General features: G+C 41.1%; 1 protein-coding gene across 3 annotated transcripts in view; it reads left to right on the top strand.

Moving 5' to 3' along the window:
• Positions 1-22,977, top strand: part of pcgf3 (polycomb group ring finger 3) — a 63,962-nt gene that overhangs the window by 25,657 nt on the left and 15,328 nt on the right. For 2 of the 3 annotated variants that reach the window (XM_032528201.1, XM_032528203.1), the window contains exons 2-6: positions 2,791-2,900; positions 8,074-8,194; positions 12,652-12,750; positions 15,857-15,912; positions 16,187-16,294. In XM_032528201.1, coding sequence (XP_032384092.1) covers positions 12,695-12,750; positions 15,857-15,912; positions 16,187-16,294 — 220 coding nt within the window. In that variant the 5' untranslated portion in view covers positions 2,791-2,900; positions 8,074-8,194; positions 12,652-12,694. The remainder of the gene's footprint in view (positions 1-2,790; positions 2,901-8,073; positions 8,195-12,651; positions 12,751-15,856; positions 15,913-16,186; positions 16,295-22,977) is intronic. The other variant, XM_032528202.1, reaches the window with a different exon arrangement.

Below are 22,977 nucleotides of genomic sequence, written 5' to 3'. Positions count from 1 at the left end.
AAGAGGAGCTGGTGCAACAAAAATATAGTGTTTGTTGAAAATTAAACCACATGAACCTATTCTGTTACCACCTCTAAATACATTTATAAACCTGAAAATTAGCATACTATGAGCACTATTGGTGTTTACACAACTGGTACTCTCAAATGACCCTGAATGCAGCAGCTTCAGTTCTAAACTGAACTGAATTTAGAGGTGGATTGTTTATTTTTGTAGGGTGTCAACACTAACCCTTACTTTTGTTATGTCACCGACAGAATTGCCTCCTTAGCATCGAATTTCGAAAAATGCCTTGTCCTCCAATGCCAAATTTCAGTACTTAAATTTCATCAAGTGACGCTATAAAGACTGTTGCCTTGCTTGCGTCACTCCCTTACCCCCCCCCCACCAGTTCCACTGTTGGTTGAATACAATGAGCAATTTGAATATGTCACCAATAGGCATTTTCAAACTTTTTGTTTGTAATTTTCTGACATATTTTATAGACAAAACAATTTAGAGTATATAGTTGAGAAGAGAATCTGGAGATTAATCGATCATGAAGAAAATAATCTGCAGTCCTGCCAACTTTGTGTCACAGTGCTAGCTCTATGAATAAATTGTTTCCCAGTTTGGTGCGGAAGAACTTGAATGAACTCTATCCAACACTTTTCCTCTATTTTTTAAAGTAATGGAAAAGTGTGACAAATTGCGAAAGACGCAATAATTTTTGTGTTAGTTGAAAGAAAATAAAAGTAAAAAAACTGCCCTTTATAATGTAACTCATTCTTTTCAGTGGTGCCATTTAGCGCAAGGAATATAGTGTGATATTCAGCAACATTATCGCATAGTTCCCGCATGTCATGCAGCCCTAGTCAAAATACTCTTTTTGTTTACTTTATGAGGTATTTTATTTCGTCATTTGGTATCTGCCCTTGGTACACATTGAGCTTCTCAAGTATAAGTAACTGCTTGATAGCAGATATCACCATCTGTTTTCTAATCCCTCAACATCTTGGTGTTGTTTTATGTTGTTAGTGCAGACAGTTGTATGTTCCCACACCTGTCTGAGCAAACCAGACAGAATAAACTCCTTCATTTTGCTCGGTGTGAACTTGACCTCAACTCATCCCCAACAAGGCACAAATAAAACATTGCAAACATTACATCACAGAGGAGTCGCCGGGAGTCATGTAAGGATAACATCTGCGTGAGGCTCATCAGTGCGTGGCGGCTCTCTAATACGTAGGCAGCAGCAGTTTGTGTGTGTGTGTGTGTGTGTGTGTGTGTGTGTGTGTGTGTGTGTGTGTGTGTGTGTGTGTGTGTGTGTGTGTGTGTGTGTGTGTGTGTGTGTGTGTGTGTGTGTGTGTGTGTCCTCAGCAGCCTCCTCAGTCCCCGCCACATTTCATCTCTGTCGACTAACTGGGCTAATTTCACGGTCTGATGAGCAGACAGAGGTAGCCCGGCAGACTTACTGTTGTCACCGGAGACTGAAAAGCTTTCTTTTTTTTTAATTTAAACTGTATGTATTTGTGTTTTGGAGGAGGATGAAAGAGTGGGGGGTGTTTGCCAGGCATTTCCTTTTCCTAAGATTATTTTTTATTTCAGGCATTTTAGGCCTCTGTTTTTCCATAAGATAGATGAAGATGTGAAAGGGGAATGACATGCCGCAGGTCAGAGTTGAACCCACGGCCACTGCGTCGAGGAGTAAACCTATATATAGTACGCCTGCTCTACCAACTGAGCAAACCTGGGCACGGCATTCCCTTTTCCTATCGTGACGGGAGTGGTCGGACTCTTACAATTAAGGAATGAATCACAAAGTGATGCTAAGACGAGTCACTGCTGCCTGGCTGGAGGATTGAAATCTGTTGCCCTCTGTGGAGGATAACCGCAACTTACAGAAACACTGTATAGTATCAAACTTGTGTGTGGCAGTACATAAGACCAACTTCTTTTTTCTTTTCTTTGTTTTTGTCCTCTCTTGTCAAGCATTCATAGCTGTGGTATTTGGCTCGTCAATCGAACAGTGTGGGTGGTACTGTGAAGTATTTATTCCTTGGAGTTTCCATCTCACTTTGACTCTGTTGGTAACTTTTTTTGCTTTGGTTGCCCAGTAAAAGCAAACCAAATTTAGAAGTTGTAATAAAGGTAATATTTAGACACATAGCACAGGAGTTAGACAAGAAGACTTGGACTATGGAAAATGGGTTGGAAACAGGGAACAACAAGCCTGGTTCTGTCCAAAAGTAATAAAGTCCACCTATGAGCACCTCCAAAGTGCTTAAATTAACCCACTATACATACGTTTTTGTACAAAAGCTGAAGTGTCAAAATGACAACGTGCCATTTTATCTAGGTGTTATGAGATATGCTATATTTGACCAGGAACACTAACTTCTTGGAGTCTGTTATTTCCGGGAAACTGCTCCCGGTCAAGAAACAGCCTAGTACCTAACCCTCGTAAAACAGTGAAATATCGTTTATATTTAATATGTTAATTGGAGAGTTTTGGATGTGCTGGCTAGTCCAGTCTTTATGGATAGCTACGCTTAACGACTGCTGAATGCTGTATACAACAGACCGACTTAAGAGCGGTATGGACTTTCCTCTTTTAACTCTGGGCAACAAAGCAAATGAGCGTATTTCCTGAAATGTTGAACTACTCTTTTTAACTGGTTTGTAGGTAGTATTCTTTCCAAGAATACTATGTTTGGATATTGCCAAGCCCCGGTTTTCAGGTTGTAACATCAACAGTGAGACTTCAGAACGGATCTCTTCTAACAGCTTTGCTGTCTCTCTCTGTCACAGGCTCCAATGAGAGGCTCTCCATGATGAGGAGCTAACACTGTCGGCCGCACAACCACAGGAAGAGACGTGGCTGCTGCACCATCCACAGTCGACGCATGGCGGTATTAGGGGTAAGAACCACACTTCCCTTTCCCTTTTGTCTCTTATTAAAAAAATGGTGTGTTTTCTTAAGCCTCAGAAACTTTAGTTACCAACACCTTTTAGACATTTAATGAACATGGGTCAATACTGTGTTTACGTAGTTTCTTTTTGGTGCTTATGGTTGAGCTTGGCTGTTAGTAGAAGTAAGCTTTAGTAAAGAATTTCCTGTTTATGTGTATTTAAAATGTCAATTCAGAAACTCAGAAAATAGTGAAAAATTCCCATTCCACTTTCCTGACGCCCAAGGGAACATCTTCAAATTGCTTCTTTTAAAACCCCAAAAGAAGACAAACAAAAAAGCCAATCTCCACAATTGTGAATCTGGTCAAAGGAATATTTGGGAATTTCCTCTTAAGAAATTGCTTAAAATGACTTGAGCTGTTTTCTCATATGACGGACAATGTCCAGAGAATAAGGTCCGGAGTCGCCCTTTCACACATGCACTGTATGTTGATCAAAGTAATTGAATAATGGACAAATAACTCTAACTCTGACATATTGGCTTCATGAATTAATTCACAAAAAGCAGTTACAAGTCACAAGGCAGTTCTTGGAAAGCTGACATTGGAGCCTCTTGACAACGATTATACCCTCTCTGTTTGTCTAGTGTCTTTTATCTTCTTCACATCGGTCTCGGAGTTGAGACACTTTCCTTGTTTTAGCAGTCAGCAAGGATTTCAGAACGGACTGGAGCCTCTAAATGATGGATGTCAGCTGTCTCCGTGTCTAACTCACCAGCCAAACCAGCCATTATCTGAGTGGAAGCTGCTGGCTGTAATTTCATATCTGATGATTTAGTTCTGTTGTAGTCTGTTAGTTAGTCAGTCAGTCACACACTCAGGCCAGTGAGCTGGTCCATTGATTGCCGTGTTTTCTCTCTACGAGAAACCTTGAAAAAGAATAGCAGCTGTACATTCGTTGCGTGTTAGTCTGCTGTTAAAGCGTGCTGGTTGGGGAGCTGCTGCAGCTGGCAAATATGCTGCAAACAAACTGTTGGTTGATTTGACGGGTGGTGGAGACCGATGCAGTCTGTTTAGAGCAGTGGTTCTTAACCTTGTTGGAGGTACTGACCCCCACCAGTTTCATATGCACGTTCACCGAACCCTTCTGATGATGGCCAAGCGGGGCGTGTCATCACGAATCATATAAGTCGGGTGTGTGTCTTGACCTCCGCCGAACCCCTGAGACTGACTCACCGAACCCCTGGGGTTCGATCGAACCCAGGTTAAGAACCACTGGTTTAGAGTAAGTAGGGTAGACAAAAACATCAAGATCAACAGTAAGATCAATGTATGATATCTTTATTGTAAACATGACTCAGGGAGCATTTCAGTCCACGAGTGCAGCCAGACAGCCGAGCACTCTCCTCCGGGCACCTCTCTCTACACTCATGATACCACAGGGCTATCGACTTTCATCAAAAGAAAACTTCTCTTAAAAAAATCTGCAGCTCAGACATTCTCTTTGAATTTCTTGTTATTTTATTTTAAAAGTTATTGCTGAGGAAGTCATTCTCTGTAGGATCTACCTAAGTAAAAAGTCTGTCAGTTAACCTGTCAATAGCAATTTGGTTTGGATTATAAGAGTCATGATTGACTCATATTTACCACATTTTAGATCATATCTACTGTTCACTTATTTCCTTCAATGACCTGAGATTAATTAGGATAAAATATGATTAAGATATTTAAAAATCGATTGGGTGAAACACTTTATATCAGTGTATCTAGCTTTAAAAAAAATAAAAATAATTAAAATGATTTGACATCACAAAGGATAATTATTACAGAGAGAAGCTGATTGATTGATCGATCTTCAGTTCTTTTTTTTTTTTTTTAATCTTGCACATTGACATACAGAGAAGGGTATGTTTTTCCAAGTGTTTTGGGTTGTATATAGCCCGAGAGGCAAAACCCAGGCTGTGAGCACACGGTTACGATTGACTGCGAAACACATCTGCAAAATAGATGCGTGTATCTGTATTTTTAACAACTCAAAGTTCATCTGGATTACAAAGCTGAGCAGAGAACATAGTCGACAAATTTGAAAGCAAGTTACTCAACTCCAACTGTACAACTTCAAGATTGGGGAGAGAAAACTGGGATTTTGATAAATTAGGGGACATTATCCCCCCTGATCCCAGTTGAAATAACTGGTGTTGAGTTTGAAAACATAAGGGGATCTGGGATCACCTTTTGGCAGCCATTTCTGGGAACTAATTAGTAAAACAAAATCACATTGGTAGTGATTGAAATAAGGAAACACAGAGACCATATCTGCTGTTAGTGGCCATTGATGGATGTTTCTGAGCCAACAGGCTAGTAGACCGTTTAAGCTGGCATGTGTGTGCGTGTGGAGTGTGTGGGAGAGCTAATGAGAGAGTGACGGGGATTAGCTTCGGAGCAAATACCAACTCCAGAGGCATGGTGGGAAAAATAAAGTGTCTCCCTCCCCCTCCGTGCTTTCTGACCACGGTGGGAAATCTGTTGAAGGAAAAGTTAACCCTCTCCTTGATTTAATGTTGTTTATGGAGAAGGAGAATCAGGAAATGAGTAGGGGGGGGCATGCAACGCTACCAAGCCGCGGCTGATGCAACTCGGTAAATGTAACTCTAGAACCTACTTTTTTTTTTTTTAAGCATGAATCACCAACTGAGCTCGCTGTCAGCCCTGCTTGACTGTGATCATGCAGCTACATGTTGAATTGAAGACTCTGTGTGGTGCAGCTGATCTTGGCTCACTCTGTCTTTACTGTGATTTAAAAGCAACAAAAGCCAAGCAATAAATGACCCTATATATTACCTGCCTAATGATAAGTACGGCCAAACAACTGGGCGTTGTGGAGATAATTTATTTCTTAGTGAAGTGGGATAGTGAACCCATACCCGAAAGTTTGTCTCTGATTCTAGTAAAAGCACCACAGAGTTTATAATGGCATCATCAAACAGGCCACTAGTGCTGTAGGAGAGCTTTCTTTGAAAAGACACGCAACCAGAAGATGAAGACAGAGGGATACAGTGACTGCTGTTGGCAGGAAAGCAGAAATAATAGCTAATGAGCTCCTTGGGTACAATAAGATAAAACCTAAGAAACACTGAAGCACAGCAAGCTGACATAAAATGCTGCAGTAATCTCCAACAAAATGCTCCTTGTTGTCATTATCAGTGGCTTATTCACTCGGGGGCATTATTATATGTATTTGGAGGAATTGTATTAATACCTTTTGTGTGTTTTGATTAACCTCAATGTAATTGTAATTTTGGGGAAACGATTATGTCCCCAGTGTGCATGCATTCCCTGCTTTGTTAATATCTACCAAGATGTGATACAGTGATTGGTCAGAAAACATGGGACTCACTTATCAATGACTGACTGACTGACCTCACTCAAATGTTAAACGCAACACGTAGCTATGAAAAGGAAACATTGAGTTGTAACATTGCATGGTGGTGGTTTAAATATCAACCTGGCAGAAGCTGGTAGGTTTCTGTAGACGACACAGGTTAAACTAAAACTACAGTTTTGAACTTGCGCGTGTAAGTGATCTGAGGTGGGATATTGGCCGACCATCAGTAACATTAGGAGCCCTATCTTGCACCCGCCCGTGTCTTTGCTTGTCTAAGACCGACGCAGTTGTCAATTTCCCATCCAGCGCGCATGTTGTTTAAAGAGCAAATGCCCCTTCGCTCATCTGTGCGCCCATGGGCGTGCTGGTCTTACAGGGAGGTGTGTTCAGGTGCGTTCTTGACATATTGCTGTCTCGAGGCAGCAGAAAGTGATTGTGCTTTTGACCAAAAGAAACCTGGTCTGAAGTCAGTAACGCAGCATTTCATTATTATTTTAACAGCGCTGTAGTAAAATTTGCCTAGGCTTATGTACAGCGCGCACACACTGTGCTTGTTACACACACACACACACACACACACACACACACACACACACACACACACACACACACACACACACACAGGGAGGCGCAGCAGCACACACACATGTAGAAGAAGTTACGGTGCAAATCCACCATCATAATAGCAAGGCGCCAAGGTACAAACGCGCCTGGCTTTTAAAGGGAATGGGAGATGACTCTCTGATTGGTTGCATGTTACGCCCAGAACACACCTCTGATCAGACACTAAGTACAACCCTTTTGAACCATGTGCACGGACCTTTCTGACCTTTCTGCCATTAAACTAGCAAAAGCAAATTTGCCTTAAACGCACCTGTGCCATGCACTTCACGCGGTGCCCTTAGATCGTTAAAATAGGGCCCTATGTGTGCTTTCTCGCTTCTTATACAGTACAAAAGAAGAACATACCCTGAATGATTTCCTTGGTTATTGAGGCTAAATTAGGTTTAGATTTAAAACCATCACGAATTGGAGATTTCTTTTATATATCTCTTCTGCACACATGCTGCAATCTCTCTTTGGCATTCTGTGTTAAACGCTTACAACTTCTTTTTATTTGAGCATCTGGGATGTTATGCAATTTACACTTTAGCCTTTAAGCTATAATTGTAGCACAGCATACAATGAGCAGGAAGTAGCACACTGTCGCCCAGAGACTAGCAGGACAGATTAGCGGCCGCAGGGATTGACCCTTAAACCTCTGCGAGAAGGGATTGCCGTGGTACCCGCAGAGCAGTCTGCCACCCAGTTTAGTAACAGATTGGGTCTGTGACCCTTAAGGGTTTTCCTCTAAAACAATGTCAGAAAGACCCAAGAAAAGAGGTCTATGCATTCGTCTTCGTTTACGTGTAGGTAATGTTTTTAGATATTTTTCTTTCCCCTAAAAGAAGCAGTTTCCCTGTAAAAGAAGTGCATTCAGTCTTAGAAGTATTTTGTAGTTTAGTTTAAATCATTTTCTTTTATTTATTATAATAACCCCAACTAGAAAGACTGTCTTAATGTGTAAAGGGTTTTGATATTGTAGTTTTCACTAAAATGCAAAGAAAAATGTTTATAACGGGTCACAATTTGTCGGCTATCAATAAATCAAATGCCCTAATGTGCTCATAATGATTCAATGTAACCGAAAATCATAACAAATAATGCTTTTCAGTGTCTGCAGTGTTGCATTCATTCAGGTCGTGTTAGTTTACAGTAAGCTTCAATCCCTAATTTTGTTTTTTCCCTCTTCTTCAGCAGAACCCCGACATGCTGACGAGGAAGATAAAGCTGTGTCATATCAACGCCCACATCACATGTCGTCTGTGTGATGGCTACCTGATCGACGCCACCACTGTCACCGAGTGCTTACACACCTGTAGGTCCCCTCCTCACACACTTCCTGTCTGTCTTTGTGGTTTCAAATGGTTTCAGATGTTCCCTTCTGCTGTTCCTCCTTTTGTTTCTCTTGTTTATTTGACACACTGGTTGTGTTTGTCTCCAAGGGCTTTTCTTGGCTCTGAGGGTGTTCCCTTTAGGATTTGTCCCCTATGGAAAGAATCCTGGAGGCAGAGTAATGCCTCTATGATCCATGCGGCTCTGTCTGTAGCTGAATTTTGACTTCTAGCGCTGCTGCTTTCAATCTGTATGCTCTGTGACGCCACAAGCTATGAAGGGCCTCATCTCTCTATTAATCGTTTGGCAATCTCACTCATAAAACAAAACACTCTCATGGGTAATATAGAACTATAATTTTTAAATATTGGGACCCGGAGCCTAAACCTAAAGTAAACTCACGCACGCACGCACACACTCACGCACGCACATTTCACATTTATTAGCCCTCTTAGGAAGGTAAGAGATGCCATCTCTCACTCACACAGTGGTACATCATTAGCAGGGTAATTTCAATAAAGTAGGATCATTCTGTCTGTTTGTATCTTCAGTTACAATCATACATCAAGCCTTCACTATCATTCTAATTAAAACCTCTCAGGCCTAAAAGTTGTTCATAAAACAAACTATGGAGTTAAATAAAATACACCTTGGAAGAAATGCAAGTTGCACATAATTACTTCAAAGTGTCCTCCTTGTGTTTTCTAACTGGATGAATTTAATGAAATCTGGTAATTGTTGCACAAACATCCTCAACAGTGTAGAGTGTACAGAGTCTATTTATATATTGTTTGTTTTTATCATGCAAAACCCTCTTTCTCAGTCAAGTTTATTGCTTCTTTTTTGTGGGTTTTCCAAAATCGAATGCAACATTCTTCAAAAGTAGGGAGAAATTCACATAAAACGCTCACTGTGCCTCAGTTGTGGCAGTTCAAAAATGAAAACAACAAGGCTAAAGACCACATGGGCCTTTTTTTTCTCTTCTCTGTCTCTTCTCCTCTTTTGAGTTTGATCAAACTGGAATATGAACACAATTAACAATTCAAAGTGTTTTAATGTGTTTAGAAAGTTGATTGTCCGTTTTTAGTTAGTGAGCAACTATTTGAAACCTGTTGGACTCATTGTGTATTTGTGATATTATGTTGGATGTTACTGTAGCATTTTATGTCAGCTTGCTGTGCTTCAGTGTTTTCTATGCTTGGTCTTTAAATTTGATCCAGTAAGTAAGAAAAAGAGGAAATGAACCAGACACGACACACTCACAACCACAAAATATTATATTTAAAAATGTGCCCCAGATTTTTGCTGCAGACTTGGAGGCTTTTTTGACAAAGAAACATGCTTTGAAAAAGGCGTTAGTGTACCGTAGGTGTGATGTGATAAAAGCATGGATGACTTTTTCTGAGTGTTTAGGTCTGAAGAAAAAGATGATTTTCTTTTCTCATAGTTTGTTAGTTAGAAAACACAGAACTGAACCAGGGATTTCACTTGGAGCTCAAAATGTAGATTGGGATACATATTTTAAAGTTTTTTGTTTTGTTTTGCATTTACATTATTAAGTTTGAGTTAATGTCCAGTAAAGTACCTGGGCCTAAAACACTGTTAGGTGGAGGAGACGCATTATAAAATACAGCGTTAGGTCGGGGGGGGGGGGGGGGGGGTACGGTGCCTTGCTCAAGGGCACCTGGCAGTGCCCAGAAGGTGAACTGGCATCTCTCCAGCCACCAATCCACGCTCCCAACTTTTGGGTCCATACGGGGATTTGACCAGTGACCCTCCGGTTCCCAACCCAACTCCCTATGGACTGAGCTACTGCCACCCCCCAGCCATAGTGTTTCTAGTTTGTTGTGCAGCAGCATAACCTTCAAAGTGCCCCAACAGATTAACCCTTCTGCATTATATGCTGGCTTGTGTTCTATGGCCTGCAAAAGTGAAAAGGAAGTAGCCTCAAAATAACCTTTTCTAAGACTTAGGGAGGTCACTAAGTTATTAACAAGGTCTCAGCCTGATTACCTCATCTGCAACCTCCGGTGCCCTGCTCACATGAGACCTGAGCCAAGGTGATGTCTGGAGGTTGTTGTTGTTGTTGTTGTTGTTAAATAATAATACTACAAAAATAATAAAAGGGGTCTGTGGATTTAGACATGAGTAATCTAATCAAAACTGCAGTGTGAACCAATCAGTCACTCTCTTGTGTTGAAACCCATTGCATTAAAAGCTTTTTTTGTTTATTGAAAGTGAGGAAAAACCTCGCAGATCAATCCCTATTCACGCCCCATTCTGAGTGTTAAATTGACAAATTGCACATTGTTAGAAACATAAAACCAAACAGCAGGAAACCTTGCTCCTTGCTGTTTGCTACATAAAGCAATTCTAATTAGCTTTAAACAAGTTACTGAACTAAACACCTTGTAAACTAAGCACCTGAAAGGGCGTGCAGGGGTATGTAAGAACAACTTGCATTTATGGCGTTTTTCCAATAAGGATACCTGCTCACCTCGACTCGGCCGCGGTGCCCCGTCCTCCTGTTTCTATTGCAGATTAGTACCGCCTCATGCGTGAGGCTGGTCGTCATAGCACGAAACTGCTGTGACCTAACCCGACACAAACACGTCAAATGTGTGTTTCTTTTGATTCTTGGCATGTGGCTGTTGCCCCAGCCAGAAGACACATTTAGTTTCTTAAGAAGCTGGAGACACCGCTGGCTAAAACTATTTAAACACGGCGGGTTTGTCCAGGACACCCCCGTCCGTCACTAGCAATAATGACGCAGTGAATAGAGACGATTCTGTCTGACCAATCAGCAGTCTGCAGGTTTTCACGTCACCTTTTGGTATCGCCTCTGCTCGCTTGGAACCTCAACTGAGGTGTTACTAAAAAAGTACCTGTTAGCAGGTACCAGGGATTTTTTTTCATAATGGAAAAGGCGAGTAGAGTAGAGTCGAGCAGGTACCATGTAGTGAAACACGCCATGATTAGATGTGTAAGATGAACCCAGACGGTGTAGTGCATTGTCTGCCCACTAGAGAGAGCTCTTTCACCACAGATGGGAGCTGCTCTGCTCACCGTAAGCATCAGAGTGTAGACGAGACGCTGTGATTCTCCATCTCACTCTGAAGAAAAAACAAGGGCCTCCACCATCAGGGACTCGAGACAAAGAGATTCACGTCACGTCACCATTGCAGCTGTTTAGACACACACTGCAATAAAAACTGAGACTGCGATTAAAAAAAAAAAAAAAAAGTCAGGTGGAGATGGATTTGATGGAGGAGTGTGTGCAGTGCTGGTTCTCAAAATATGTCTGGTGTTATGCACATGAAGGTTTCCATAGGTGAAAGGTTGAGGATGTTTAAACCCACATTTTAATATTAGAATATTCATCAAAAGTCAGAAGGAAACCATTGTGTTTTCCATTATATCCGTATGGGGATCTTTTTCTGCAGGATTGTTGCCACGTTAACACTCTAATTGCTTTGTTTCTTCAGTTAGTTAATCAACAGAAAATTAGCTGATTAAAAAAAAAAAAAAAAAAGAATCCCACACATTGCCTCCCTGGTTCCAGCCTCTCAAATGGGAAGATTTTCCGCTTATCATTTTAAAAATTGAATTGAATTAAATTGAATATCAATTTAAACATGTCACTGTGAGCTCTGGGCTCTAGACTAAATAATAAACTTACTGATAGGAAAAATGATTGACAGATTTATGGATAAGCAGTAGCTGGCTGTGGTTGTGTAGTGATGTACATGTGTACAGTAAATGCATATAAGCCATATTATTAAATGCAATATGAAACAAGCGTGGCACCTGATTCAGAAAAATGTAAACATTGACTAAAGGGGGAAAAACAGATCCAAGCAGGCAACATTTACAGTTTAATAATTCACCGGTTGCTTTCATTATTTCTGGTGCAGCTGTAGAATAAGATTCGACTTTTAAAAAACCAACATTCCAAGCAGAGCGCCCCCAATACTGTTTTCCTTTAAAAACACTGTGACCAACATATGATCAGGGCATTTCCCAGTGTAAAATAAACTTCCTCTGAGGTGGAAGAACTCTGTTCGGGGACACACTTTCTAAATGACCTCAAATTTGCGATTGGCACGTCTGTATTGACCTTTTCGTGTTGCGAATCAGCCGGCATATTTGGCGAGATGATTTATGTCTTTAATAAACTAATAACAGCCAGCCACAGTCAGGCTGTAATTATGAGCCGTTGTTGGTAAAGTTTGCTTGATTTGCTGCTGAAAGTCGATTTCAAAAGGCTGAATATCAAACAAATCCAAGAGTGATTTATGATCAGAGTACCTAGCAGATAATAGGATTATGGTTTAAGCCACAGGCACACAAAAGTGGAACATTTGTTGTTTGGAAACACACCTGTAGCTTGGGAGACTAACTACCCCCGTGTGTGGTTTGTGGTGTGTCCGTGTTCTCCAGTCTGCAGAAGCTGCCTAGTGAAGTATCTGGAAGAAAACAACACATGCCCCCACATGTAGGATTGTTTATTCATCAGAGCCACCCACTGCAGTACATCGGTTGATACGGAAGCCCCGCAGGCCACACACACACACACACCACCCACACACCCAAACACACACACACACACACACACACACACACACACACACCACAAGTACAGCAAGTTGCTGTCTTTCAGTACTTACTCTTCCATTCTCCTTCTGTACCTACAGTCCTCTCTAGTTTTCTTTCTACATTCCAATCTCACAAACTTACAGTGCACACACATTCTGTACGTACGAACGTACGTATATACCCACACACACACACACACACACACACACACACACATACACACACACACACACACCCACACACCACACACACACACACACACACACACACACACACACACACACACACCACACTCACACCACACACACACATTTTGTCAGTGGGCAGGGAGCCTCTTTCTGCCTCTGGGGGCATGAACAGTGCACAGCCAGTAAACAATAAACTACCAAGGAACAAAGTGCTAGTGGTCCTTTTTTTTCTTTCCACTCATTAGCAGGAGAAAAACATCTGTGGTCACACTGCTGGGGGTAGACTGTATTTTTGTGTATGTGTATAGGCACATATACAGTACATGAACATATTTAGGTTCAATAAATAAATGAATGCAACTAGAAAAATGAACAGCATACAGTACAATACATAATATATGTAGTTATTCATTAAATACATGAGTACAATAAAGTACTATGAAAGCATTGTGGATTGTCTCGTGGATGATGTAATTTTACTGACCCGTAGAGATATCTGTTTTTCTTCTTATTCCACACATTCTTCTTCCATGTCAAAACCTGGTGCCTACATTACCCACAATGCAACTCGACAGCTGGTTCAGAGATTTGGTTTGGAGACTTCACACAATTTCATGAAGTTATTTTCTCTTAAGGTTGAAATTAAGTTTAAAAAAAATAATATATATATATGATATTTTTGAAGTCACGTTTGTGTACTTATTATTTTTGGGGAGTTCCCTCTGCCAGACTAAATCCTCTGCTCTGAGGGATGTTGTTGTTCGTGCCCCCTCTGAGCGCTCATGCATTAATGTCTGGTTAATGTGACACAAACTTAATATGTACCAGTAATTTAGTCGTTACTGTCTGAACGGCGCTGTCTGCAGTCTCATTGTTTTGCAGGGATTGCTCCATTTCAAACACATTAGCTTTTTGCACAGCTGTTTTTGTTTGCCTCATTGTTTTCAGGAAATTGAAGTTGATGGGAAACATCACAAGTGATTTGAAGGCAAAACTCCCATCAGATGACTGATAAAACCCATCTGCTCATCAAAAAGATTAATCAAAAATGATGTTTGAAATTAAACTCAAAATCGCACTCAGACGCCTCTTCACAGAGAATTAGCTCAGCAGAACTAATCCAGCCTCTTGTACTGTCAAGTGGGGCTTTTCCTTTGAAATCACACGCATATGCAGCAATACCCCCACAAAATCATACATAGCATTACTCTGTTCGCCTGGCGTTCTTTAGTTCTAGGACGGAAATTAAAGGCCTTAAAGGCCCTGCACACCCATAGTAAACAGGTGATTTTACTTATTTTGGCATTTTGTGGATACTTTTAACTCATAAACACACATATTGCCATTGCTACACTTTATGGAGAGGAACGTGAGTTCTTTTATCAGTTGCCTTTTTTTTGGTCGATGGGTTTTTGCTGTGGGATGAATACATACAAAATGTGTACTTTGCTTGTTTTTATAATCCTAAAAGGGACTACAGTTTTCAGTTACCCTTGCCTTAACAACTGAACTGCCTGGCTGTTAAGATACTCGCTTTTACATTATTTCTTTATTGTTAAACCTTTATTATATAGGGTAGGAGTCTCATTTAGAATAAAATCTCCTTATCAATATTATTTTTTAGAAAGAACACAGACAACATACAGCATATAGGCCAATTCAACTGTAACATAATCTACCAAATTTTTTAAAACTATGCAGTAAAAATATACATTCACACATTTTATATACAGTATGTGATACCTATATTAATATTAGACCGTGCTCTCCACCACCATGATCAAAACCTCAAATAAGGAAAAATCTTTTTATCCCTCCAGCAGAGTTCCACATACTTAAAGATTTCTCTACATTTAAATAGAGCCTACAGTATCAGTCCAAGGTTTGGATATAGTTTCTCATTCAGGTGAATGGGAATGTGTGCCCAAAGCTTTGACTGATACTGTATCTGTGTCATATTTGTATCTCCGTAAAGTGTTCAAATCTCCAAACTTGGCTGTGAGAATACACTGCCAGCTCTGTCCAGCAGGGGTCATTGTTTTGCTGCTTTGTGGAGCGAGCTTCAGCACCGGGCAGCTAATATTGGCCCCCAGATACAGTGACTCACACACCCCTTTATTTTTTTCCTAGAGTTTTTACTCCACAACACACTCAACATGTCGTGTCCGTTAGCTGGCTGCGACGGCTGGTTGTCAAAACGCACCAGCATAGCGGTGGCAGACCGGAGCACACACACTGTGCACCTGTGTCACCTGCACTGAGGAACAGGAAAAGGCTATTTAACACACCGACTGACAGAGCATATGCTGCACACTGGCCTCTGTGAGCAGGTGTCATTTAAATTGTTCAGTCTTAACACATTTGACATCTCTCAATACATAGTCAGTTTGAGATGTTCTGCTTTCAATCACACCGGATTTTTCACAGTTACTGGTGCACAGAGTTGTACTGTAGGCCTTTGTGGCGTCTTACAGCAAATCTCTGTCTGTTTACAGCCTTTCATCACAGGTTGGATATGTCTGGTTCTAACCAGTTCAACCAAAAGGGGATAATTCCCCATCATATGTCCGCATATAGAGGCCTGAATAGGTGAACTTATTTACAAGAAAAAAGGCAAAAAATTAGAAGAATGTCTAAAAAACTCAAAAAACAACAACAATATTGTGTGTATGTATTTTGTTATGTATTTTCTGCTTTCCAATCTTGTTATTCATCTCATGGCCCCTGGGTGGGGTCTGGACCCTCAGAATGAAGAACCAAGAGTATAACATCTCTAATATTTCAGATGTGGGGTTTATGTCTTTGGGTGCAAAATTCTCATAAACTAATAAGGTAACTAATCAATTTCTTGTTCTTTTTAGCCATGACAGAACAATGCAAGACATTGTCTACAAGTTGGTACCGGGACTTCAAGAGGGTAAGTGTCTTGTATCGCCTCTCTTTATGATGCAACCCACAAGAGATCCAACTAGTAACTAGTGTTGACAAATGGCTTGACATCGTTATAAAACAAATACATTTGAATAAAATATTCTTGCTGTCATTGCTGGGCTTGGACGACCTAATGAAGCAGGTTACAATACACCCTCGCACGTACGCACACCATTGGACCCCCCCAGTGACAGCAAGGATGCTGAGAGAAAAACACCGGCCTCTCTAATTTTCCTCTCTTTCTGCCCCCTCTTGTACAGCGGAGATAAAGAAGCAGCGGGAGTTCTATCAGAAGTTGGGGATGGAGGTGCCTGGAGACATTAAAGGAGAGCTTTGCAACATGAAGACTCATCTAGATCAACGCAATGGTACGGTCCTCACACCCTCCATCGGCTGCTTTCATAAACACTCAGAGGATTCACAGAGATTTTGTCTCGGCTCTATCTTGTTAATATGCAAATTGTTTTAGTGCGGACAGCTCCTGTGTTAATCCCTGAACTGCCCATGGTGGCGTCAGTAGCTTGATTTAATTTTCATGTTTTCCCCCCCATCAACATGACTTCAAGGTAGTATGTAACAGACATGGGAGCCACTGCATGCCCAAAGGTGTTATTTACCTTTTATTATGTGATATTAGTTATGTGTTGGTCCTCAAATATCAGTGGGAGTCAACTTGGCTGAGAAGAAAGAACGTGGTGGAAGATTTTCAAAAGAATTAGCATTTGTCTGTTTAATAAACAATTGGACTTCACATATTTAAACTTTTGTTAATCATTTTAAAAGTCATCAAGGAGCACATTTTACTCTAATCGGCTTAATCCTCTGGAGTCCACTCAGATTTTTGGTTTGATTCATAGAAATAATTTAAACCAGAGACTAGACCTTTTAACACAATGCAACTCAAACATCAGTGCCAATTTTTAATAGGTTACATTGAGGCTTTTTTATTGTTTTCTGTAGTATCTGTGGTATCTGAAAGTCCAAGCCTGATGGGAGGCCAGAGGCATGTTTTCATGGCTTGGCACAGCTCGGCATGATTGAAGTGGGCCAAACTGTGCCTGTGGAAAACTGGCTCATTTTTAGATTTTGGACCAAACACTGTAAAATGTGCAGTCACAAATCTGCCAACATTCGTTTCAAGGAAAAGTTGTCACATCGGCAGCGTGAGTGTCTTGCTATATAAGAAATGAAGCCCCCAACTCGTAATGAGTCACATCAGAAGCATGACCACAAGTAACAGCGGGAGCCGTTAAGCGGTAGAAATGAAGCTGTTTAGCCAATCAGAAGGAGTCCCTGGCCCGCTTGTTGTGCATGACAGCTTTTCTGTATCAGCTCGCTTCCCGGGGCTGGCGTAAATGTGTGGCCAGAGGGCTGTCATGCCGGCAGGCATCATCGCTCCCTTAATTCCCCTCTCTGATTTTAGTAATTAAGGCTCAAATGAAAAGTTGAGCTGCTCTCTAGCTTCCCGTACCTCGTCGTTTGAAGTCAGTTTAGCTGTGATACATGCAGACACACTCTCAAACAAATACATGTTTGTACACAAACGCATTTTAAGGATCATTTGAACACATGGCAACAGAAATGAAAATCAAAAGCCCTGATTGCATTTCACCACCATTTCCGTTCAGTGTGCTAAATCAAACATTTGATATACTGTAAATATACAGTGTGTATATATATATATATTTTTTTTTTCCCACTTTTTACACACAAGAACAATGATCACTCAGACACTACTGGATTTCTTTGGTTTTATCACGATAGATGAATCTAAATAGCAGCAGTAGATTAAAGACACTGTCCCGATTTATTAATTTGACCCAAGTCTGAACACATTCCAAGAGATTAAGAATGAAAACACTGAGGAAAAACTATGTTGCAATGACCCCTCTTGCTTGTCATGCCAACCCTACAGTCCACTCTAGAAAATGGCGATCAACATTAGCAATCCATGGTGTTCTATAACCTCTTTCAAAGTTAAGTTAAAGTTAATGTGGTACCATCACTTTAGTACGAAGTTCCTCCTCATAATTCAGGGACTAAAGCAGTGTCCACACCACTACATTTTCATTTGAAAACAAGGAACTACGTTTTTGCCAAGCTTCCACACTACGCTGGCGTTGCTGAGGCCCTAAAATGGAGACATTTGGAAATGCTGCTAACCTGTTGTCAGACGTGTTAAAATTAACGGAGATCTTGTGACCAATGCTGTCTCTCAAATCCAAAGGCCAAAGACATCTTTTTAATTACTTCATGCAGGCCATGGTGATAGTTTGTCCAGTATGACTACATGGGTTTTAAAGTAACTTTTTGCAGTAAACGCATAACCAGACTGGCTTGTTCACTTCTCATTTCATTCTCCAGTCTTAGAAAATGGATGCTCCTCATTAGCTCTTATTTAAGAATGGCAAACTAAAGTGGTAAAGCAAAGATCACACTACACTAACTAAAGCGAGCGCTCTGTTAGTGTTGCCCCTGCCAGCCAGGCTGAACTACGTTACATCTGATTAAAGTCTCATTCAACCAGAATCCCCCAGAAATAGAAACCTTCTCCTGGGCCCTCTCTAACCAGCGCAGTTAAATAAATCTGCTTCTGGCACAATGATAACCATGCAAGACAGCACAGCACTTCTAATTCCCCAGAGCTGTATTCAGGAGCAGTAATATTAATTCTGTTTATGTTAAGTCCAATACATTTATCAGAGTTAGACTCCGGTGCAGAGAAATGCCAACTTTTTTTAATTTTTTTATATAACAACAGAAAACAAAAGACTAACTTTAAGCTTAGTGAGAATGCATTCTCTGTTGTTAGTAAACCGGGAACAAGGGAAAACGAGCCTTTTCAGAGGCACCTTTAAGGCCCAAGCTGCATTCAGACAGGGAAACCGCCATCCAGCGATTTGCTGCAAGGTTGTGCGTCGGGGGAAATGTCAATTAAAGAGCCCATTTGTGTGCAACATGTTGTGTTCTTTATCCCCCTAATGCAGCACAAGTAGACTTTATATTTCATAACTACTGTTGGTAACGTTTCCGACCCCACTTGAAGGCAGCTTCACGGAAGAAGACAGAAAGAAAAGAGACTAGCGAAGCAGATCGACTCTGCTTTCATGTCTGGCAAACATTCAACTTTTAAAACTCAGTGAGAGTTCAAGGCTTTTGTTTTGTGTTTTTAAACTTTCTTGTGGCAGTGATAGAGGCAGAGATGTTTCCTGTTTTCTGCGTGACGTAGGGTTGCGTTTCTCCGAAAGTTGAATCAGCCTAAACACACATTCAAATTGAATCGAAAGACCTGCATTTTTTTCCCTGCACCATCTGACAGCCAATGCAGGCTGCGTGAATGCCCACGTACAAGTGTTTGATAGTCAAATAATAGGAGTGGAGGGTTCCTAAGATGTTACAAATGGGCAGAAAAACACAGGTGGTGTGCACCATAGATGTGTCAGTCAACCAGTAATAGCACTGTGACATTAACAGATAACATAAAACCGTTAAACATCACACATAAGTCTAAGCTCTAGTCACTTTGCTTTTAAGTACGTACACAATGACTTTTCTTCCCAGCACTACTTGACACCTGCAAAAACAACTTTGTTTCCACCAATGCAGAACAGACTCATTTCTCTAAATTACCTGGTTTCCTGAGCACTTAACCCAAGAAAATACAGGGACATGGTGCTTTGACGAGTCTGCTAAGTGCACTTTTCTTTTTCATGGCAATATAAACTCCCACACACAAAAACACACACACAGCTAGTTTACTCCATCTTATTCCCAGTGTAGCCTTACTTGATGCAATCATTCTGCATCCCTTTGTGATTTGATTGTATGTTAGAGATCCCTGCGTGAGACAGATAAAAACTCTTAAAATCCCCCAGACTCGGGCAATCATTCCATTACCTCAAACACAAACAGGGTCTCCATCTCTGTTTAGAGCCACTGAGATACTCTGGGGTTGTTTTGAAGTTGAGACAATAAGAGGGAGCCCCTCATGATAAGCAATCAGTGAGGCCGACTGGAGACAAGCAAGCCTTGGCCTCTCCTGGTAATACTCAGTGGAATTGGTGACTGTTGGCCCGAATGGAAAATGGTCACCGAGGTGTGAATGCAATTCCATCTACAGCCTGAGCTGAAGTAAACTGTCCAAACACACACACACACACACACACACACACACACACACACACACACCCACACAACACACACCCCACCACCCAAGTTATTACATCCACTGAATCCAGAAGTAAACTGAATTTCTTTGTCTTTAAAGGTTCAGAAAAGCATATCCCATCTGTACAGCAATTTTGTCACAGCACTGCTTTTGACTTTGATAACTGTTTCATATCTAAAAATTCAATACTATTATAGTATTGCAGCCAACAACAAAATCTATATCAATATATATATACTATACACTCACCGCCACTTTATTAGGTACCCCATGCAGTAACGGGTTGGACCCCCTTTTTGCCTTCAGAACTGCCTCATTCTTCGTGGCATAGATTCAACAAGGTGCTGGAAACACCCTCAGGAGTTGGTCCATATTGACATGATGCATCACACAGTTTGCCGCAGATGTTGTCGGCTGCACATCCATGATGCGAATCTCCCGTTCCCACCACATCCCAAAGGCTCTATTGGATTGAGATCTGGTGACTGTGAGGCCATTTGAGTACAGCGAACTCATTGTCATGTTCAAGAAACCAGTCTGTGATGATTCCAGCTTTATGAGATGGCGCATTATCCTGCTGAAAGTAGCCATCAGAAGTTTGGGTACATTATGTTCATAAAGGATGGACATGGTCAGCAACAATACTCAGGTAGCTGTGGCGTTTGCAACGATGCTCAATTGGTACCAAGGGGCCCAAAGAGTGCCAAGAAAATATTCCCACACCATGACACCACCCCCACCAGCCTGAACCGTTGATACAAGGCAGGATGGATCCATGCTTTCATGGTAGACCGCCAAATTCTGACCCTACCATCCGACTGTCGCAGCAGAAAATCGAGACTCATCAGACCAGGCAACGTTTTTTCCAATCTTCTATTTCCAATTTCGTGAGCTTGTGCAAATGTAGTCTCAGTTTTCCTGTTCTCAGCTGAAAGAGTGGCACCCGATTGTGGTCTTCTGCTGCTGTAGCCCATCTGCCTCAAAGTTCGACGTACTGTGCGGTTCAGAGATGCTCTTCTGCCCACTTGGTTGTAACGGGTGGTTTACTTGAGTTACTGTGCCCTTCTATCAGCTCGAACCAGTCTGGCCATTCTCCTCGACCTCTGGTCATCAACATGGCATTTTCCGCCCACAGAACTGCAGCTCACTGGATGTTTTTTTCTTTCGGATGGTTGTGCTGTGAAAATCCCAGTAATTAGCAGTTTCTGAATAACTCAGACCACCCTTCTGGCCCCAAAATCATGCCACGTTCAAAGTACTCAAATCACCTTTCTTCCCCATACTGATGCTCGTTGTGAACTGCAGGAGATTCTCTGTGACCATGTCTACATGCCAAATGCACTGAGTTGCCGCCATGTGATTGGCGCTTAGAAATTAAGTGTTAACGAGCAGTTGGCAAGTGTACCTAATAAAGTGGCCGGTGAGTGTATAGTATATAATAATATTATATATTATAGTAGCAGTAATCATTATATAATATATGTTACGTGTTATTAACGGCGTTAACGCAAACCCAATTTTGAGCAAACTTTGTAGTTTTTTCACATGCTGTTGCAACAACTAGTAACGTTAGAAAAACAACACAACCACACCAGATCTAACTAGACCTGAAACAAAACGACAGGCACGCCGCACACACTTGTTTGGGCTTGTGAGTCGGCCAAAGAGTAGTAACGTTTCGTTTTGAGTGGATGGCGAGCGCGAGACACTGAAATGGACGCCAATAAGATTCTGGATGGAAAGTTTTTTTTTTTTTTTTTTAAAGTTGCCAAATGGTTCCATTGACAAGACCAAAGTGATCTGTGTGTTTTGTCGTTGCGAACTGAGCTATCATCGCAGCATTGTCCAGTCTGAAATTCCCCAATCCTCCTCGTGTTTGGTGATTTCTCTGTTGTATATCATTGAATATCTATGACTTGTGCCATGTTTCTAAGACAAAGCTCAGACAAGCTATTTAAGTACACCGCAGTTGGGGCTGTGTGTTTTCTGATTAGCATTTTTCACATCAATTATTCGAGAAAGTAATTCTGAGATGAATTGTTAATGATAATAAGTGTTAGTTCGCAGCCCCAGATGCACCACAAGTACTGGTGTGGCCTTTTTATTCCTCTGAACAGCTGCTCCACTATTACCTTTCCCCATCTGAAGTCTCTGTTGTGCACTTGTACTTGTCAGGTTTTCTCCAATTTTATTCTAGCTGTGTAAAATATATAGTTTTTAATCCCAGAACACAATTGCTTCATTCATATACCATTTATCCTACAAGATTACTGCAGATGTCATTGGTTTAAAGTTAAAGTTGACCTTATCGACATTTATAACATCGTTGGCCCGTAAGCAATTCGGTTTATACTGTGTATATAGTTGGGTCCCAGTGTCACTTTTATCTACCAGTTTGGTGGACTGGACATAGGTTTGTGTCTGATGCTGTTGATTTTTCTATTGGCTGATTGAGCTCTGGAGACGTACTGCTCGTGTGCCGTTACTATCTTTCCTTCAATATTTACAGTGTTACTCTCTGAAGGGAATAGTGAAAGGTGCTTTCAGATTGAGGAACACATTTATAAAATGTATACAACCTTATTTTCTTTTAAATCATTTCCCCTTTGATAAATAATTTTCCATTCAGCTTTTCACATAAATTCCATTAATATAGTCGATTCGAGGTGTACTGCATCATTCAGGCTTCTTCCATTTCCAAACCAAAGGCTCTGTGTGGTGTATTATTCAACAGTACCTTTCTTGTCTTGCAGCACTCTGAACACATTACCCTCAGTAGCACAAAGTGTGAGATATCTCTTTCTTCCTATTTTACCATATGCTCAGAGATTACTGCTCTCTCTCTCTAATGTCCTTCCATATCTGGCTCCATTTTCTTGAGAA

Source organism: Etheostoma spectabile, chromosome 10, assembly GCF_008692095.1.
Source record: "Etheostoma spectabile isolate EspeVRDwgs_2016 chromosome 10, UIUC_Espe_1.0, whole genome shotgun sequence".
In the NCBI taxonomy this organism is placed as follows: domain Eukaryota; kingdom Metazoa; phylum Chordata; class Actinopteri; order Perciformes; family Percidae; genus Etheostoma; species Etheostoma spectabile.
This window is presented reverse-complemented; position numbering and strand designations above follow the sequence as displayed.